This window comes from Chroicocephalus ridibundus, chromosome 1 (assembly GCF_963924245.1).
Source record: "Chroicocephalus ridibundus chromosome 1, bChrRid1.1, whole genome shotgun sequence".
NCBI classification, from domain to species: Eukaryota; Metazoa; Chordata; class Aves; order Charadriiformes; family Laridae; genus Chroicocephalus; species Chroicocephalus ridibundus.
In genome coordinates, this window is record NC_086284.1 from 177925198 (window position 1) to 177947422 (window position 22225).

Genomic DNA, 22225 nt, shown 5'->3' on the forward strand with positions numbered 1-22225 from the left:
CCTGTTTCAGCTTTTGTTGACAGAGGGCCCAAACACTCTCTCATTGATGTTGATATCAAAGTAAGTTGGATTCAGTGGCATGTGGAATGGGCTTAGACCCAGTAATGATCCCAAGGTGACACAGATACAATAACCTGGCAATCAGGATGACACTACCATGATTGTCATCATCATTGTCACCACCCTCTTAAATTAGGAGAGTGAGACACTAGCCCTGTACATACAAAGACAAAACTTCCTTTGTCTTCAGCAGGGTCTTGGTGCTACCACTTCTGTATCCTGACCATCTTCTGTGTGACTTCTCAGAGGAATTTCCCTCTCCCATGGATAACCTGTATTTCTCTCTGAAACAGTGGAGAGCATCGCCTTTTCATACTTTTTAATAAAGAACACACAACGTCTTTTTACCTCCTAGGAAATCAAGCTGAAATTAAGGAATATGCTTACTATACCTTAGCTGAAAGCAACAAAGAAGATAACATTTCTGATGGAATAATCTAACCTAAAGTAACTGGAACTATGAAGACATAGTTTCACAGACTTAAATTACAACATGAAATGTTATTGCTTACTGAACATTTTGAAAAAGTACAAACTCATAAAAAGCATCCGCCTTTATTGGTGTATATGTTTTGGTTTTGCTTATGTGTCTGCACACAGACAAACACTAACATACCAAACACACTTAAATGTATACAGTGCCTCAAAATGACAGCTTTATTTCTCAGGCATCTAACACAGTAGAAATATGTGAGTCTTCAAGTAAAATAAAATACCCATTGTCATAAGAAGATAATTTTCACAATACCCTTGAATATTTGCTCAAATTAGGTTTAGAAGAGTTTTGCCATTACTGAATAAAAATGAATGTGCCATTCAGGTGTTCACTACTATATTCATTATCTGCCTTCTGCCATAACAAGAAGAGGATTTTTCTTGTTCCTCTCAAAACCTGAAAGAACTATTTCCAGGTAATAAAGGACCACAGACCAATTTAATGGACAATAACCTCTGTTATATGAATTTGCCAAATAATTTTTAGAACATATACACCACGAGTAATTGGCTGATTTAAAGTTTCTACATGCCAACCCTTTTCACAGTAAAAAATGTTAGAAAACAGAAAGTATTAAGAATTTTGAAAAGCATATTCAGAACTGGAACAGGCTAATAAAGAGAGGCATAGCTGATAAAGGTGTACCAATAAATTGCCCTAAAGAATAACATCCACTATGAAAGAACAAAATAGCTCATTTTATCACCACTTCTTTAGAAAAAAAGTAAAATTACTCTATTATTGATAGTAGTTAGATTATCTGTTAATTATTTCACATGGAAAAAGTGAAGAATATAACATTATTATATTACAGAAGTTGGTTCCTTCTGTAATTAATGCCGAGACACAGTCGCCATGAAAGCAATCATATCATAGAAATCAGTCTTGGGAGTCATGTAGGCTCCCTGTCAACATTTCAGACAGGAAAAGGTAGGCAAGAGGCAAGATGAATCCCATCAAAGGCATCTTTTTTTTAAAAAAAAATTTCATATTTTGGCATCTTTCTAAACAGAAGCTTTTATTTACTCGTTAACAGCTTAATGCTAAAAAGCTGTTTGGCAAATCATTTTGAGTTATTTTCCAAAATAATTTGCTTTGATGGAAAAAAAAACAACCTACTTTAAATTAAATGACTGCTATGAAAAGAAGGGTTGCTAAGTCCACCACAGAGAGTTCATATCAACATATACTTGTATATGGCCATCTATTTTTCTTAGAAGGGGACATATTATTTTATGTTAATTTCCTAATTTTACTTCAAAACAGTGACAAATGAAAAAGCTAATTAGTATTTTAAAAATTTATATTTCTGTTTGTTTCTAAGTCCTGGAGCTCCTTGTTTTGCTAGCAGCTCAGAATACTATATGTACTTGTAGCAGAAGATAGAAATATTTCATACAGAATAAATCTTTTAGAAGTAGGGACCTTTCTTTACCCTTAAAGGCTTCAATGAAAAATATACAGATAGAGAAAATCATATTCTCTCAGGCAGTAGAGAAGTTTATGGTAACAAACATTGAACTTCTGTATATCAATATCTCATTATCTCATTATATATCAATATCTCATTATCAATACAGGCTGGGGGATGACGTGATAGAGAGCAGCCCTGTAGAAAAGGACTTGGGGGTACTGGTGGATGAAAAGCTGGACATGAGCCGATAATGTGCACTTGCAGCCCAGAAGGGCAATTGCATCCTGGGCTGCATCAAAAGAACTATGGCCAGCAGATCCAGAGAAGTGATTCTCCTCCTGTACTCTGATCTCATGAGACCCCACCTGGAGTACTGTGTCCAGCTCTGGAGCCCTCAGCACAAGAAGGACATGGACCTGTTGGAGCAGGTCCAGAGGAGGGCCATGAGGATGATCAGAGGGCTGGAGCACCTCTCTTATGAAGACAGGCTGAGAGAGTTGGGGTTGTTCAGCCTGGAGAAGAGAAGGCTCCGGGGAGACCTTCTAGCGGCCTTCCAGTACCTGAAGGTGTCCCTCCAGGAAAGCTGGGGAGGGGCTGTTTCCAAGGGCACGTAGCGATAGGACAAGGGGCAGTGGTTTTAAACTAGAGCAGGGTGGGTTTAGATTAGACCTTAGGAAGAAGTTCTTTACAATGAGGGTGGTGAGACACTGGAACAGGTTGCCCAGAGAGGTGGTGGAGGCCCCATCCCTGGAGACATTCAAGGCCAGGCTGGATGAGGCTCTGAGCAACCTGATCTAGTTAAAGATGTCCCTGCTTACTGCAGGGGGGTTGGACTAGGTGACCTTTAGAGGTCCCTTCCAACCCAACACATTCTATGATTCTGTGATATGTGAAAGCAAAAAGAAAAATTTTTGCTTTCAGTTTACAGATAGGAAATAAGAAAAATTGTACCAATCTTGGTATAATAATTTTTTACATAGAAACATTTTGCAGCTGAAACATAGCTATGAACAGGAATTTAATCAAATAATGAAATTATTTTAGTTTCCTGGCTCTAAAGTAAAAGGTCTAAAGTACACTGATGGCAGTAGAAATTTTGTTAAACCAGCCTTAGATGTCATTTCACAAAGGCAGGAATGCTGGAGTTCTGGACATGGAATGATTGCCTTTCCTCCTAATGGAGTATATTTAAACATAGCAAAGTAGAAGAGGAGAAAAAGGCACTGAAGGGCCCTGAGATCTTGGTGAATTATAACGAAAAGAAAGTTTTATAAAAAATTCATCCCCTCCTTGCCTTCCATTCTGGAGCAGACAAAGGCCTAGTGTGCAATCGCTGTCTTCCAAATAGTAAACAACTTTGCTCCAAGTTTTTTTGGACTGACAGAATTCCTTGCAATAGTGGTGATGTACAGAGGAACATGGCAACTATTTTTTTATTAAAAATTCACAATGGGTAAAGTAGAAAAGCAGGAAATGTTTCAGTTCTTCTAGTAAATTATAAACAAAAAATAACCAAAGGTATTTACATGAAGCCAGATAAGCGTTTAATTCCACTGGTTAAAACAGTGAACACTTGTAGTCCTACATTCAAAATGCCTCCCTTATAATAGGAAAAACGTTTGATTTCTGAATAACAAGATGTTATTGCCTCTTACACAGTATTAAATATCCTTCGGAAAGCAAATTCAACTTGAGAAAATGTTGAGAGTGGTAAAATTCTTCTAGGATCACACCATAACTCCCTAGATTACAGGTTAATAGTAAACTTCAAGGAGAAAGCATTCAAAGACATTAATTTTCAGTACCAGAGGAAAAAAACGCATTTCACATTGTAATGCCCAAGGCAAACACAAGTGCACCTTAACTTTTGTATCAAATGAGGTAACTAAAATGCCATCAGAAACATTTTCGTATAAACATATTTTTACAACGTTCCTAGTTTCAAGACAAAGACTTCTATTGGGCTGAAGAGTGAAAAGTTTTCTCAACTGAAGAAGAAATATGTTTATTATAAACACCAAAGTGTAATTTAGGTATGAATGGATTCAAGAACAAAAATTTCATTATTGTGGTCTGATACTTTTAATCCATCCTAGATCATTGACTGATCACATTCTAGTCATGCAATTGTTCAGTAAGTATGCAAAAAATTTTAAATGAGCAAATAATAAATCAAACAAGTATTAAACCCAACACAGCAACATATAAATCTCTTCATTAAACGACACTTTACATAGTCCTACATGTGAATGGTTTTAACTTCCTTCATAATGTATACATTGGTAACACTCTTCCATTTAAATAGATATGTGTGTTTAAAAATTATTCTTGTGTCATGGCCAGTAAGCAACTATGTTCTCAAAATATGTTTTCAGCTTTAGTCTGAAAGCAATGTAATTCAGCAATTAAGGATTCTGCTGAGTGCTTTGCTTTCCTAAAACTAAATCATAAACTGACCACTTAAAAGGAACTAGATTAAGGCCGTTTCTTCTCCGTTTCAAAAAAACATTCAAATAGAATTAGGCACTCAAAACAGAATGTGTGGGGATGAAAAGAGTTTATAACAAATGAAAGTATTAATTGTGCTTTTTCACCATGTATTTTGCTAATCATTTGAAATTGTTCATTTAGATGTGGAACTGGGTATGTGAGGAAAACATGAAAATAACCAGTGTACTAACCACAGGATGTGCTAACAGTCTCTTAATGTGAAAAGGACAGTAGAATCAATAATAAAGTGAAAGAATGCTTTAAAATTAATTAAAACTGGAACTAGATTTAATTGGAAATGTTCTCTGTTCTCACTGTAGCTTTACTCCCAAGATATGTAAGCTTCATACCAAACAAACACTTAAGAAACAGTTTTCCCATATCCACTGCAAAAATAGCTAAAAAAAAGTCAGTCTTTTAAGTCTCTTGCAAGTAACCTAATTTTTCTGCAAAATCTTGTATTTTTTGAACAGACAAATAAAAAACCTTTGCACCTGAGAAAATTAACTTTTAAACCTACCTCGACTGCATATCTTGGTGCGTTTTGGACTGGCTGATTTCAGCTGGAGGTGAAGGGACTTGCTGCTGTAGCTCCACCAAAGACTGGTAGTACTGTTGCTGATGATGTTGCTGCTGTTTGTACCGAGACAAACTGAAAAACAGCCCTAAAATGGCTTTCAAATTTCCATTCCTTATTTCTATTTTAAAAAATAGAAAAAGAAAAAGAAGTGAAAACACTGTGGTTTTAGACTTCAGTTTTGTAACAGTTTTATACTAAAACATCTCTGTACATACCTATAGCTATACATGTTTATGTCTTATATCTCTTCATTTATCTCTAATATCAAGCACACGTTAACTGTCACTTTACTGTTTGTTATAATCTTTGCTTATTTATGTGTCATTGTTGCAATCAACACATATCTCCATAATGTCCTCATAATGACTCACATGTGCATGGTCATAAAGAAGAGTACATCAAACCTTAAATAACATGCATAATCTCAAATGAATACTCCTGCCTCAACACAGTATGGATATTCTCAGTAAGCAGAGGGGCAGTCAGAAAAATCTAAATTTTTTCTGGCCTTAGGGGCCCATCCCATCTACCTCATGGTTTAAATTACTCTTCTTGGTTTTTGAACAAATTCTGTGCACATTGGGAATAAACAGTGACTTCTAGAGAAATCGGTAAGAGGAGGTGGTAATAGTCTTATGGACGAGCACATTTCCGTTCGCATACATTTGCAAGGAACATAAGAGAAGGAAATTAATGGAAAACACTTCTTAAAAAAGGTGACCGTAAGGTTCACAATTACACCTTTGAACTTTTGAACTACATGATTTTCTAGTTTCTATTTTATATGCTGTTACTGATTAATGAAGACTTCAAAACTACTGCTTTCACATGAGGCTAAAATAGGTACCCATATGAAATTCTGGTGAGCCATGATAGCATCCTCATGTAACCCGTTCCTTTCTTAGCCTTTCCCCACCCTTACATGAAGGTTTTAAAAGGATAATGTTATTCTTTGCTCATAAAGGATCTCTGTGTCAAAAAAGAAGCCTCAGGAGGCTTTAATGAAATTATCTGCAGCACTTAGGTCTGTCTGTTCATAACCTCATTATTAATTTTCTTTGGCACTGAACTTCTTGTGAAAGGTTTTCATTAGTCTATAGCCTTGTAACCTAACATGCAACGCTACAATCTTTCTGCCTTCCCTGCAAATCTAAATACTGAGCTGTATGTGCTACACAGCTTTCTTAGCTAATTTTTAAAGCAGCATTTATGAAAAATGACTGTCATATTTGTGTCCTTTAAACCATATTAATTTTCTTGCAATAGGATTAGGTGAAATGTTAGTACAAAGGCTGACAGTCCAGCAAACACTGGAGCCCTTACGCTCTCAACCCCTTCTTCAAAAGCAAACGCAATCCTAGACACTGGAATATACTTTGCAAAGTGGAAATTTATTCTAAGTATCCATACTTTCTCATCTTCCCTATGATGATGTTGCAGGAGCTTTGATTCTTCATGAGACCACCAGAGATACGCAGAAGAACTTTCTCAGAATTAGAAAGCATTTTAAGCAACAATGACTTTTGAGGTCACGTTGGTTTCAAGGAAGATCATTACCAAGGAACACAGAAAACATATTCAAAATTATCTTTAAAAAAACCCCAAACAAACCACATAACCGTCAATCTGTAAGCTGCTCTGATTCCAAAAGATTTTCTGTATGTGATACTGATTTATTTATTCTTATGATTTTTCATCACTTAATGCTCAGAATAATAACCCTTTGTTTTTTAAATCCCACTCATATTTTATCTTAAAAGTTTGCTCTTTTTGTGTTAAATTATATTTTTACTATTTCTGAAGAAGAATGTAATGAGCTTTGAACTTCTTTTTCTTTCCTACTTTTAAACAAGTTTAAGTTGGAAGCTTTCTCTTAAACAGAAAACATCCAGAAACTTCTATTATGTACTAAACACTTGCAAGGAAAAGGAGGGGACTGTTTTTCTTTGTAGCAACTGGCTTATTATTTATCATTTGGGTACTCCAGTAGAGATTGTGCAGTTAAGATTTGAAAATTACTTTTGTTCTAGACTGTCTTGCTCAAGTATCAAAATGAGGTGAGAAACTGATTGTGAGATCTTCAAACCTTGTTAAGCTCATGGTTTACTGTTCCAGAAACTTTCTGGTCATTTATTAATGACACAGTGGTAAAAAGGTACATTTATCAAAGCCTATTACAAGAAACAGACTTATGGTTTCTAAACTTAATTGATTTTAAACATAAATGTGCTGACAAAACACTATGAAAGTAACTTGACAATTTCACAATTAAAAAACAAGTCTATTTTTCTCAATTTCTTCTCCTCAAGAGAAATTGTAATATTCAGGATTTTACATGCTAAAAATGGTATATTTAAGCAAAACACTCTTCTGTGATACTTTGAACTAATATTTGGTAATTTACACCAGATTCATAAATAACTGCAAAACAACAAAACTAGTTTTAATCTTACTTCAGAACTCAAGGTCTGCCTTATTAAAATTCTGTTTTAAAGATTAATGAAAGTATTAAAAAATAGTCCTTGCATTTAACACTATGTAGTATTATTGCTTTTACTAGTACTTGAACTTAATGCTACACAGTTGAAGCTTATATCCTATTAAAAGGATAGCTTTTCCAAAGGAAAACAAAGGTATGAATAAAGGAATGTATTATAGAATGCACGTAGATTTTGATGTAACGAAGTACAGAAAAAAAGTGCCATGCACTGTGTCATCCCTGGAAGTGTTCAAGGCCAGGCTGGATGGGGCTTTGAGCAGCCTGGTCTGGTGGGAGGTGTCCCTGCCCATGGCAGGGGGTTGGAACTACATGATCTTTAAGGTCCCTTCTAACCCAAACCATTCTATGATTCTGTGAAATAAATTCGTGCTATTCACACATTTGATTGTTTTTCATATGCAAGTAAAAAGAGGCTGCACTAAAAAATTCAAGTTCTAAATAGGTTTGAGATGAACAGTAATGTGTAAATATTCAGTGTTCTCATGCATCAACATATCTACAGTATATACAGATACAGAGGTTCTTCTAAATCAGTTAAGGGGCTTGCCATGATTAGACAATTAAAATGAGCTGATAGTACATAACGTGGCTGTATTATACTTCTGCTAAGGTACTATAATGAAAGATAACAACTCTGAGTTAATTTGAAAATAAAACAGTGGTTAGCATTCAAAATTTTTTCTATGGGCATCTTCTAAAATTCAATTGAAATTATCATCTCTGGAAAAAATGCATTTTTAAAGCTTTTAGTTGGGCTGAAAGGAAAATAAAAATATAGGGTTGCATCATGTTAATACCTATTCCCTTCAGCTGCCATGGAAATCTGAGGGATTTTGAAGGTGCAGAGCACCTTGCAGAAATGCTTAAATAGTTACAGGACAAATGTTTGTATACATTTTTTAACTTACAAGATAAAATATCCACCTGACTTAATTTTACATTAATAAGACAAATATTACATACTAATTAAGACAACTGGTATGTTAGTGGTTTTGATTTAATATATTTATTAACTTAGTTGTAACTGTATTAAGCAGTCACTTGAGGTAACAAATACAGCAAAAAGGGCTATAATATAAGCAGCAAGACCATTCACTCTTTCACTTAATGCATGACATCAAAGGAATACAATAATATTCAGACTCATCCTGACAGAACTACTGGTAATACTAAATTTGCTTAAACAAATAGTCTTCCCTAGGCTGACGTAACTGAGAGTCTCGTATCCATTTTTGTTGTTTTGAATACCATATATAAACAAGTTTAAAAGCACGCTTGGGAAACCCTGTACCTATCTAATATTGTGGAAATAATATGAAAAGATTAATGCCATTGTCATTGAAAAAAATATTATTTTAAAACATCGATTCAGCCTTCATAAACCTACCAAATGTATTGGTTCAATTTCAAGGGAAAATTAAAAGGATATCTAAACTTCTCTCTCATTCGCTACCACTAATTATATTTGCATGCTGTTCAAGACAGCTGGAGTTTGGTATTTAGGTGCAAATAACTTGTATTAAGAAACTTATTTAAAAAAACCCCACACCGTTATTATTTGTTCTGATGATTTGTTTCTCTTACCTTCTGCAGAAAGACCTTGGACATTTACGCCTCTGGCTGCCAGAAAGCTAAGGCAGACATCAACATTCTCAATCTGCAATACGAACAGAAATAACAAGCAGCATAAGACTATTTGACAAAATCTAGAAATGCCAGGGAAAAAAAAAAAAAGAAACAGCTCAGGAATGAATACTTTACATTCATTGCATACTGCAGCTCTTTACCAAAGTTTAACAAGAATGATTACTGCTAATTGGGGAATTGATATAAAGCTTTCATTGTCCACTTTGGTGCTTAAAAACAATTCATAAATGCCCAATCCAGAATGGCATGCTGGCAAATCAGCAACCCACCTACTTAACATAAAACTGGATTTTATGTGCTACAAACAACCAGCAATGAAAGCATCCATAGAGGATTAGACACTGAGTACGTGTCTGGAAATGGGGGTGACTGAGTTGACTCAAAAATGTAAGCAAAAACCTCCAACAAGTGTGTTAGCAAAGGTATTTATTTCCTTGGGATGATGTAGAGTTCAGTGAAAATGATGTCACAGCAGTGGTTTATTCCCTAGTCTTTTCCTTCAAAACTTACCCTAAATATTTTTTATTTATTTAATGTTTATGCTTCTCAGAAGAGTGCTTACTTAGTGAAGTGTAGCTGAGTTCTGTTGGTGGTTTAGATGAAAACTACAGTACCACAGAGAGCTTTAGATTACAGAAGAACATGTAGAGTAAATGTAGATCAATAAAAGGATAAAACTTCTGCCTCTAAAACAAGTAATCACATTTACTCTTTTCATGTGTCTATTCTATCTCAATAGACCTGAGAGACAGAATGTTCCAAAATGTTCTCTTGAGTCACCATCCCCAGATGATTCCCCCAGCCTTCCCAGGATCACTGAAGCAAATATCCAGCTATACATGTAAAATCTATTAAGTAACAGCTCTGTATAGAACTATGCTGCTATGAAAACAGAAAAATGATGAATAGAGAGCTGTCCTATGTCAAATGCCTTCAACAGACTTGATTTTAAAATACATTTTTTAGGTTGATGCATTTTTTTCGTGTCAACTAGGACCACAAAAATAAAACAAAATGTTTAACCATGTTTTTTAAATACCTATTTTCATTGGAGAACATTGAAAAAAAGGAACACTCAACACCAAAACCATAAGCCTGCAGTAGATCAAGCCCATGCAGTTAGTTAATTTTATTTGAATGTTTACACATTTTACAATACCTCATATCAACAGTTTTCAAACACCAAAACATAAGGGGTAAATTAATTCCTTGAATAAAAGCTACTTGATCCTTGGCAGTACCTTTTCTGGCCTAGGAGGAGGGCCTTTTATTATTGCCAGCTTTCTATGTCTGCAGTTCTTCCACTATTCTCAGAAAATAGTATTGGCTAAAAGGAATAGAAATATTGTTTTTGCTACTGACCCTAGAAGTATATATTATAAGCTCACACAGACTCTCTTGATCCACAGGTAATATTTATAAACTTACAAACACCTGCAAAATTTTGAGAGATGTGCTTTTTAAGAGCAATAAACTCCAAAACATTACTAAACACATCTTTTAAAAAGTCTTTCCAAACACCTGTTTTCAAGGACGTGCTACCATTTATAGGGAACGATACATAATCTCTCCCCCGATACAATTAAAAAAATAAAACCGAACCTAAACCCCAAACTCTGCAGCTGATACTAGCTAACGACACTCCAAAACTGGGGTTTACCAGAAAGCTTTCATAAATCCGTTTGGCAGGTGTCACCCATCGGCGCAGCTGCGACTGCGGAATAACCATCCTAAAATCAATGGGGTTACGGCAGCTCTGGCCCAGCACAGGAACTGCGGAAACTCAGGCCTTAACTCTGTCATTTCTTACACGCTTCTGTAGTTTTACACTGTGAACCGCGCCCCCCCCCCCCCCAAATTAGCTAAGTAATTTTGTAAGGTGCAGAGATGTGACACAAGTATAGGCAGTTGCAAGCTGGCTGCAGCTAAAATAGGAAGATCTGCTTCTTCCTCACCTCCTCTTCCTCCCAGGCGCGGGGCCCGGCCTCTGCCGCCTCTGCTGGGCCTCAGCGCTTCTCTGAGGGCACCGGGAGCTGGCTCCGCGCGGAAAACTCGCCCAGCAAAAAAGGCAAATCGTATTTTAGTCACTCCGGCTTCCCGAGCGCAGGAGTCAGCAGAGAGGAGGGCGCCTCCCAGCCCGAGTAAGGCAGGGTTTGGGAGAGGAACGGGGAGGTGGGAAGGAGGGACAGGCAGGTGGTGCCACTTCCTGGTGGCAACGGCTCAGCCCTGACCTCCAACTACACCCCTGCATCAGTGGTGAAAATGATGCACACGATGAGAATATTTCTACTCGACCTTTAAACGGTGACAACCACATAAGAAAACGATTTGAATGGAAATTTTCCTGTCCTGAAGAATTTAAAAGAAATGAAGATTTGTTTGGATATTAGCTGTGTAACTGGGTGGCTCTTTGAACTTTCAAATCAACCATAATGCAGAATCAGCTACTTCAAAGATGGGAAATTTTGCTCTACAACTAAGTACTGGAAACCAAAAGAAAAAAAAAGAAAAGAAAAAAAAAAACCGACCAAAAAAAGACGAATCAGACTGACGTCAGCAGCATCGACCCCCAAATAACTGAAACAATATTTCCTAGCAGACCTCGTAGCGTAACCAAGATGTTTTTCGCAATGGGCATGTGCCCTCTGCAGTAGTTCAGGAGACCATTGCTATAAACAAAAACTAATTTATTAGGGAACATTTGAACCCTAATGTGCTGTGAAAACATCTCAATGTCTATCTGCAATACTGAATATTTAGTAAACAGTAAGCCTAATACATAAACCTTAACATATATTTAAGGTGAAAAATATCCTGTAGCAATGGCACCTGGTTACATTATGTGTCTACTTCTACAGCGTGTCTTTGAAGACACATCTCTGAAACTCACAGACAAAACTAGTCATTACCATTAACACCAATGACTCAATATGCTGCAGAACTACAAAGCAAATTCTGTTTTGCTTCACAGTTCACCAAAAGGACGGTAGTAGAAGCGCAAAGGTCCAAAGTCATCCCTCTTGGTGGTAATGTATGAAGCAACAGCAGTGGCCAACTTTCAGACAATAGACTGTGGTTGCACTGTTAGCCTTAGAATAAAGTCTTGTTTTGACTTGCGAATTGAGCAAGTTTGGTGTGGCAACTCATAGCCACATAATACACTGAAAATGTCAGAAAATAACTCTTACAGTCAGTTTTCTGATAATAACTGCAGTTACTACAACTCTCAGGAACTGTTAGAAGATTCAATGAGACATACATTAATACATTCTTGGGTTATTTTCACTTTCTTTCCTCTCCAGTCTAGAAAATGTTAGCCTTAAAGTTGTCCCATTTTGAAGCTTTCAGTATGTCTCCAAACATTGCTTTAATTACCTACTTCTTGCCTTGGCAAACCACAGTTATTCTTTGAACTCAAACCCTAGCAGCCCCAAACACTTTTTATTCAAACTTACTAACAGATGAGAGTAATTTTGCAATTACAAAAGTTCTAAAAGATTTCAAGCAGCTTCCACTCCTCAATACTGTTTCAATCAAGAGTGGTATGAATCCCTGGAGTCCATGTTTATTTAAGTAGTTAGTGGTGGGGTTATTATACACTGGGGTAAACTCTTCCGAGAGCTGACACTGCATATGTAGAACTCTACCTGCTTATATATCAAGGGTTGAAGATTTTGCAGTGTAACACTTAACATAGACGCCAGACAAATTTTATATCTTACATATGACCACAATTTTGTAGTGAATTTTGGTTGCAAAAAGCACCAGTTGATAAAAGAGCTGATGTTCCTCATTAGCACAAATAGCATCATCAGAATTACAAAGTGTTGTAGCAGAAGATATAGTTCATTACAGTACTGAATTCAGGATATACAGCTTGACTCCAAATCTTACATATCAAGATACAGAAAAGTGACTGAAATTTGCACATTTGCTTGAACAGGTAGATGTTGCCAAGATCAGGCTGTTGCTGAACAGCTCTCCATCACTGGCAATCACCAAAGTTTTGTGTTCCAAGGCATTTATTTTATATTAAATGTCCAAAAGAGTGGAAGAAGGGCATTATGTTGAATAGCAGATCTGCCACATTAAAAATCTTAAAACCTATAAATGGGATAAAGAATTAATGATATAATAAACTTTCATTACCATGTAGATATTTGTCTACTTAGCTATTCAAGTAACCATGTTGAAAGTCAATCAGTACGATGCGAGATTGCTTTTCAGAGGTAACAAGAACCTATCTCTGATAATACAATCACTTCCTTACCAAAACTCAAGAATAATGTGTCCAATTCTGAAAAGTCGCTCCAGCATCATGGGTGCAGATAAACTCAGTACGAGGATGATAACTTAGGAATTAAGATTTGTGGGCATCATCGGGTAGATAACACCATTTGATGCCTTTTAAATTAAGCCTACTGAGTTACGCTGACAATATATTAAGCCTCTTTCATAAATAAAATCATTTTAATATTGTTCATACGCATCGCATTATGGAAAAAGCACCTGAAATACTTACACCATAAATATTAGTAAGACCCAAGACATTTCTATGCTCATATTTTAAGTGGTTATAGTCCAAATGATGATGTACAAATAAGCATCAATATCACAACTATAATACTATTAATACATTACATGGCATACAAAGAAGATACATTGCAAATCTGCTGTAACATATTACATTGCGTAGTTGTGGGTAATCTGCTTCTGACTGGAAGCTATTTGAAATTTTACTGACAGAAATAAATCACTAAACCAGACTGTGGGACTTGCATGTAGATAAACAGTAGTACTTAATACCCAGCAGTTAGCAGACTTACAGGAAGAGCTCATTTGTGGGATTGTACTCACCAGTGACTCAACATATAGAATATGTCTATTTATTATAATTATTTTTGCTGTTACCAAGATTAGCTTTCATCTCTTTTGTCTGGCAGACAACACTTTCTTCACTTCCAAACATAAATTTAATTGTGGGATGCTCAGAAGACAAGTAATGATGACTAATACAGCATAATGTTTTCTGTATTTACAAGAAGCTCTGAAAAATTACATGGTTTGACCAACTCTTTTGTTAAGTTTATGGCAATACAGTTTACAAGAACATATAGACACAAACACAAGTTAGTTGTTGTCTACTTCGTGCTGGATTCCTGCTGCTGAAGAATGGGACACCTTTATAAATATGACACCTTATTATGACAGTGTTTCATTACATATATGCTCCTAAAATACTCCTGATTATTTTGGCAGCAAAATTAAACCAGTAATTTTGTTAGCACTTCAATCAGCGCAATCTTCCATAGCTCTGTGTGTGTTTTGACATTCTGATTCACGACCCAAAGCCCCAGATAAAATCTGGCAAAGGATTTGCCCTGTAGAAGTTTTCTAGTGTTGCTGATGACTTATTAGGGACACCCATGGTAATATTCCACAGAATACCCAGAGAGTAACATATATACTCATATATATGTTATATATGTTGTATATTAACATATATAACAACAGAAACCCAGAGAGTCACATATATAGTCACCTTCCAGAGTACAGAAACTCCATAAAACTCTCAGTATTTGTTCTTTTTTTTTTTTAATACCAATATTAAAGAGGAGTCCTTTGAGATTAGTATTGCGGCATGGGATATTCTTTGTCACAGTAACTGTATTTCAAACACACTTTACCAGCAAGATTTCTTCCTAAATTTCCCCAGAGTATTAACTTGAGTTGAGAGACCTGTATTTGACTTTCTTTCCCATGGATATTCATCACTAACAAAATTTGTGGAGGTCAATGGATTTAAATAAATGCAGAATTCGAAAATAATTTATTATTATTACACAGCTCATTCTCATTCAAGTTCTAAAGCACCAGTAGAATCAAAATCAAATAAAAATACAATTCAGGCCTTACAGGTAGCATCACAGACTGTGAATATCCACAATACACATGCTATATAAAATGGATAAAATGAAAAATGGAAGAGATTTGCCTGTCTGGCTTTCACATGAACCAAGCATGGAAGGAGATGCACTAGCTTTTGAGTTCTCGCTACTTTTTTAGTAGTAGGTGAAATGCCAGTTATCTGGTCTTAATTACAGGCTCTAAAAAAACCCCATAGATTCAGGCAAGCAACCGAGATACCTTCACACCTGGATAAAAGCATTGTTGGTGTGCATGTTGGAGCTTGTGAGAGCGGGAAACCGTCCATGGTAGACTTACTTATATAGAAAGCACTGGAAGAAACTGGAAAATATTTCAAGGTAGGCATGGCCTAAACTCTGATCTTCCCTCACCTAATAGAGAACAGTGTGAGAATTGGTCAGGTATGTTCTCACACATACCTGTTTAAACCTCACACACGCACACTACTGAAAAGGTCTATTATTTTGACCAAATGTATAGTCTTGCACAACCTGCTACACCTAAAGCTGTTTTCAGAGATTGAGAAGGACAAGTCTATTTCACTTTCTGTTCCTTATTGACTCATCCATTGCACACATTGTGACTTGTTGACAACTCACTTGTGGTGTGGGAAACGCCCAGATTTTTAGTTTGCCTTTGGTTTCACTAGTTTGCATTCCTGCTTTGCCTCTCCTTAAAGCACAGGGATAAAAAGCTATGAGGTAGAGATATAAAGAGAATATGCTTGCAGTTCTATACAGACATATATTTTTATACACAGTGCTATTACTAAGATTGTTTAACAAAGCCAGACTACGTAAACAAGGCAGGTAGACATTCAGCTTTTTCACTATGTACAAAATAGACCAAAAAAAAAATAATTAGTCAAGGACTTTCTCCATTTCAAGCAAGTGGTAACCAAATGCACTGCCTGCTATTCCACTTACTATCATGCTTACATTGTACATATCTACGCGTACTATGATTTTGTCAGGCTGAGTATCGGCCCCGAGTGCCCATTTGTGACTGCTGGCTTACACCACGGAGGTTCAACTGAAGTCAAAAGCATCTTTCCAGATTAAAACTGGTATACCGAAAATGGATTGCCCAGTCCCATTATTCCTCTGCCTATCCATTCTTCAAATGCCACATTTTCGACCCTGTTTGGGAGTCTAGGTGATTCTTAAATGATGACTGAAACAATATTCATCATTGAGAACCCGCTATTGTTCTTCACTTAAAAATAAATGTTCGGCACATCTGAAGGTTTGCTCACCTATTTAGAAATACTTGCAAAGGGTAATACAATTAAAATATAAAAAATCCCTAATGCATTTATAATTATATATATTTTGTAGGGAAAAAAATATCTAATCTATAAAAAGTAAGCCATTATGATTTGTTATAACATATCATAAGATTCATTTTAATTATTTATGAAAGTACCAATCAGTAACCTCAATCATTATAAGAAACACCTTCTATGCCATGCACTGCATTCAGTTTGGCATTGTTGTTGATTTACCTGTTTTCTGGGAAAAGCTGTCATGAACTTTTATTTATTGTATTCACAAAATTTTTGTAGTGAAAATTACATAATTTTCACTGCACTGTATTGCTGTAAGTTATCCAAAACAGCTGATTCCTAGGAAGGATCCTGCCACAGAAAACACTTTTTCTCAATTTTTCTCTACTTTAGCCAGAACAAGAGTAGGGTTAAATACATTCAAAGGGAACAATGTGAAATAAACTCCTATGGTCTCATTTTACAAGTGTTATAGTTGAACTATAACGAGCAGACCGGTTTCTTTTGATATGGCGCAGGTTAAGCTAGTTTAACACATCTGAAAGCAAGCCATCTGCTTTCTTGTCTCTTGTGTCTCTTGCATGTTTAAAGTTGGGTATGCTTATTAACATATATATGTATTCATACATTCATACTAGAAGAGTTTGATTATTGAGCAAGACTGTCTGAAAGTCTTACGTTTCCATCAAGATTCCCTGTAAAGAAACTGTACATAGTATTATTACGTAATAAAAAATATCACTGTTTTTACTACTACTACTACTACTACTACGTAAGGGCACTTTGAAGAGCAGAGAAGATACTCAGATACTTCCAAACCCTGAAGGAAATGCGATGGGAAGAAGTGTGGCCCAGAGTAATGCAAACCTTACAGGCACCTTTATTGAGAAACCTCTTTAGTTTCAAATTTGCAGTCTCCGTACAAGATGCCGATATGGGAGGCTGAATGTTGCAGCGTTCCATTAACCGAAGGCTACTGAGACTGGGTGAAATTTGCCATGATTTCTCAGGTCACCTTGTAGAAATGGGGGAAATTTGCAGGAAGGGAAAATCAGAAGAGAAACAAGCTCTCCAGTAAAACTTGCAAAAGTACAAAGAAGAGCAGAGACTTAAAAATCACATTATTTCTGTTCTGATAATTTATTTCCCGCAAGCTCCTAACGTGGCAGCTTATTGCAATAATTTTGTGTAACTATACTGGAAGGCAACGTCAAGTTTCCATGGGTGGTGTAAATTTGAAAACCCACCCGGATAAAACAGGTGTTAGCAGTCCTGCTGGGAGATATTAAATGCGTTCTGCTGACTTGCTGTTGCACGTGGCCTGTTACCTCACCCAGATGCAAGGCACATTCCATTTTCCTATGGAAATTATAAATAATTTCAGGGTGTTAAGCAGAATACACTGACATGCACACGCATTCAGCGTAACTTTTTTCTAACAAACTCCTCATTACTTGCAGTAGAATAATTTAAGGAGCATTTAATGAAAATAACTATCAGTGACCTAGGTAACATCAGTCCAAAAAACTGTTCCAAACTCAGCACTGACTTTGCAATAAGAGACCATATATGCAAATTAAAAACTGATTTACTGGAGGCATCTGGGGAGAATTTTACCTTAGAGAATAATAACTACTGGTATGTGGAAGGCCTCCTAGGCAAAAATTTTTAGGAAATGATGCTGGAGTTATTTAATTATTCATTATTTTTTGGGGAAAGGATGATGGTGTTATTTAAAACTGAAATACCTTCTACTTCCTTTTCCAACAGATATTAAGGAACACGCACGTCAAATTCTTCCAACACGCACTCCAAACATGAAATATCACCAGTAAACCCAGAAATGTGAAAACAAATTAACTTCTCAAATACTTGGAGAATTCAACAGACATATGTACTGACCTGCTGATAAAAGAATGTATGAGGTCACAGTTGAGGTCAGAGTACGAGCTGGGGTGTGTATTGTTTTTAAGAAAATGTTACAGTGGGAAATGGATCCCTTTTGGCATGTATTATTGTCAGTCCTGTCAGGAACATGAAAGCCACAATTGGTGTTGCAGGTTTTTCACCTAGCCCCTGACTTGGTGCTTGGAATGCTTGGGGTGAATGAGAGATAATCTCTGCAACGTCAAATACACTGTGTCTGGGTGGGTTTTTTCTGTTTGTACACATCAACAAGCTAATGATTAATTCAGTTATTTTAAATAAAAGCATTAATCCTAATCATAATTTTTTTAGATGACCAAACAGATCCTTATGAATATCTGCTGATCATTTTCATATAAAACCCAAAAAAACTCTATCTACAAACACCCCAAAAAACACATAAGAGAAGAATGCAAAATTTTACTCTGTTCACCTATATAACGGTGTGACCTTGCTTGTCTTGTCTTCCTGTCTTATCCACTCTTCCTTCTGTGTCTTGTCTGCATTTGCTCTACCCAGTAGAGAATAGTCTAGACAGTAGTCTTCACAGCAGACGTTGTAAAGCACAAAATACAACAACGGCAATTTCTGAAGTGCTTTTCTGCTGCTATAATAGAAATTGTGAGGAGAAAGTGTTGGATTTTTGATCAGAATACAGTGCTGGATTTGGTTCTGAACAGACTCCTGGATTTGGATTCAGAAAACCATAAAAGTATTTCAATATCTTGCATGAATTTCCTAGAAAGCTAAAATATGACTCTAAAGCAGCATGGATCAAAAGAAAAGGCTTAGGCAAAAGTTGTCTTCAGAGACTCAAAGTAACTCCCTACTTTAGTGCTCTCACGTCTTCAGGCCTGTGGCCACTGCCACCGTGAAAGAGCCCTACACATGCACTAAGAACACAAAATTGAAGATAAATGCTACCTTGGGAGGACGTTTTTTAGGCAATGATAAAAGGAACTCTGTTTAAACAAGTGTTTTTTAAAGTAATGCATCATTTTAGTGAGCCTGCCTACAAACTTTTTTTTAGTTATGCAACACTTCTGAGTCAGCAAGGTACCAATATCTAAATATTTATGGAACTTGGCAACTTCAGAAAATTGGAGGGCAATGTGAAATTGCACACTTCTTTAAAACAGAGGAGTTTCTCTCCATTAGGTCAAAAGAGAGTCTACAACAGAGTGTTCATTTACTAGATTTAATTAAACCTTTGAAAGCATTCCAGTTCTCTCTTTCACTACTATTTAGTACACAGCGACTTCATTTAGCTCATCCAGAAAAGCAGCTTTTAGAAATAAGGGCAATTACAACCAGTGACAGGATGAACCCCTTAAAAGATAAGTAAACAGGTAAACTATGGGGCATTTCACTGCATCCCTTGAACTTTGCAAATGGAACCCATCCAGATGCACTTTATGCTTTCTGAACCCTTCCTCTTGACTACACCAGAAGCCATAATGCTACGGCTTGTGCAGGAGAGACACTGACAATTTGCTCCTGTCCTGCCTTTTGATTTTATAAGCATTCTGATGTTTTTTTAATTAGATATATTTTGCATATTACCCTGAAAAATATTTATAGAACATTGAGCTCATCGAAACAAAAGTGATAAAATTACTTGTTACTAGCAACCTCTAAAAGTACAGCCCAGAGATTTCTGTAGGTCTAAAGTTATGGGGTGGTCGTCCACCTGGAACTTGAAGTCCTTGGGAAGATACACACAGGAGAGAACGTATAAGTCACTGCTTTTCCTTTATGTTTAGTTTGCATATTACTGACTCAAATTGACCTAACCCGAAAGAAAAAGTCTCAAAAGAAATGAAATCGATGATGAATTGATGTCACACGTTATTAAAACTATTGAAACTAAACCAGACATCTTCAAAAGCCATAGGGATAATACAAAAGACTCAGATTCAGGCTTTCACTTTTGCTAGTGTACCTGAGCATTGTATTTTATACCATGTTTAGAATAATATATAAAGAAATATTAAGTCATGCTGTGTATGTTTTCATACTGTGCTTATAAACAGCCTTAACAGTTACCTATCTCTTTGCTATACGCTCATAACTTTGGGAAGCATTTTCCACATTTTCACAGGATCTTGTGTCTAGATTCTCGGTCAAGGAAAATAAAAGCACCTGGAGGCATGGAAGGCAATGGGATATCTGCTCTTAAGTTCAATGGGGCCAGGATTTTTTCTTGAGTTCTTAGCCAAATGTTATAACAGAAACATCGGAAGTGCTCGAGCCTATAAAATGAGGCCTGAACAAGCACTTATTACTTGCTGTCACTTCACTTCCAGTTGTAGCCAACAAAGTGTGAAGTGTAGGAGGAAGCAATGTTTTAAATAGTTATCCAAGTGTTTTCAAGTTCCAAAATACAGCCAGTATAACTTGAAAAATAAGCATTTACTGGGCTTTGGAGGGGGCACATATCTTCAAATACGTTAATTTATACGGTGTAGCAATATAAATCTTTCAAAACTGTTTATGCTAAGAAATCCAAATAGAAGCCTTATGTATACAAGAACTGTGAGGACACCCTTGTGCATATGTTTACTGTGGACTGTTGCTGCTGATATGTCTCTGAACTAAGTGAGAGATTTTTCAAAAAAAACCCCAACCCTAATTTAAAGTTACTATTGTGAGGAATTACTGAGAAAATCTGCAAGTGACAGGCAAAAAAGTCCATTAGCCTGGGATGTTGGTTAGCTAGTTACGTGTACAATTAGAAGACACAAAACTGTAGCTATCTAACTACATGAACTATTATTTGTTTCACAGACAAATAGGTCTCAGCTCTCAAGTGTGGAAACCCTGGGACAAAGAAAATTCTTGTGGTATTTTTTCCCTAGAGGGAAATGTCATTGGTACGCTGCCATTGTAATTCCAAAGAAACTCTGAAGAATCAAGAGGTATGAATAATTCAAACAAGGTTCCAATTAGCTGACAATACAAGCCTAAACGAAGCATATTCTAATTATTACAGAATTAAAGACTGCCAAAAGCTACAAGCTAAAATACAAACATATTTCTGTTTCAGAAAGACTGTTCAGATTTAACTTTCTGGACTTTACAGGTTTGATGCTGGTCAGGATGTCACCTGAAAGGATTGCTAAGAACTGCCTATGTAAATAAATGCTTTAAGTTGATATAAACTCTTCAAAAAGCAAAAATTATTTGTGATCAGTTTGTGAGACTGAATCCAATCAAGTCCTAACAAAAAAAAAAAGTATCTTGGACTGACTCTGAAACCGAACCCTGCCCATACTAATTCATATCCAGACACTGGGCCAACTTAAAATAAGTTCAACTTAAAATAAGTATAGCTCTGATTTATGTCATATGATCATCTGTTGATCATATGGTCAGCAGACTCCTCAGACTAGGAGTGTTTTAAATAATTCCTGCACATCAGAAAGCTGCCAAATAGATTACTGTATTTATACTATTTATTTCTACTGAAACAAAAATGGTTGTACTGTATTCTAACCATTTGTATATTATATTTCAGATCACAGTGAATTTAAACAGACAAGTTACATAAAATAAAATTTAAAAAAAAACATAAGAAGATCGTGTTAATATTTTCATTAACCTGATCAAGAGCCTTTACATGGGAAGGGATTAGTTAATGCTATTGAAATAAGTAGCCTTTGTGATAACTTGCCTGTTCTACTGCTAGCTAAAGCCAATTTACCTGTGTGTACCTTAATAGTGTTGACTATAAGAGGGTCACCAGCTGTAACAGAGTTTATATTTAGAGCTAACATCGGTATTTAAATCCAGTTCAGTGGCGCCGAAGTCTTCACTAACACAGAGTTTCAGCTGCCCAACGGTACTTCGTGCCATTCCAGACTGGTGAGATCCACGGGCTCCTGACAGCAGGAGCAGGT

The 22225-nt window shown here is 36.2% G+C and overlaps 1 protein-coding gene across 7 annotated transcripts in view; it reads right to left on the reverse strand.

Annotated features, from left to right (window-relative positions):
* NAV3 (neuron navigator 3) overlaps positions 1-22225 on the reverse strand; it is a 566306-nt gene that overhangs the window by 156560 nt on the left and 387521 nt on the right. For all 7 annotated transcript variants that reach the window (XM_063322883.1, XM_063322884.1, XM_063322882.1 and 4 more), the window contains 2 exons: positions 9125-9197; positions 4981-5158 (listed from right to left, as the gene is read on the reverse strand). In XM_063322883.1, coding sequence (XP_063178953.1) covers positions 4981-5158; positions 9125-9197 — 251 coding nt within the window. The remainder of the gene's footprint in view (positions 1-4980; positions 5159-9124; positions 9198-22225) is intronic.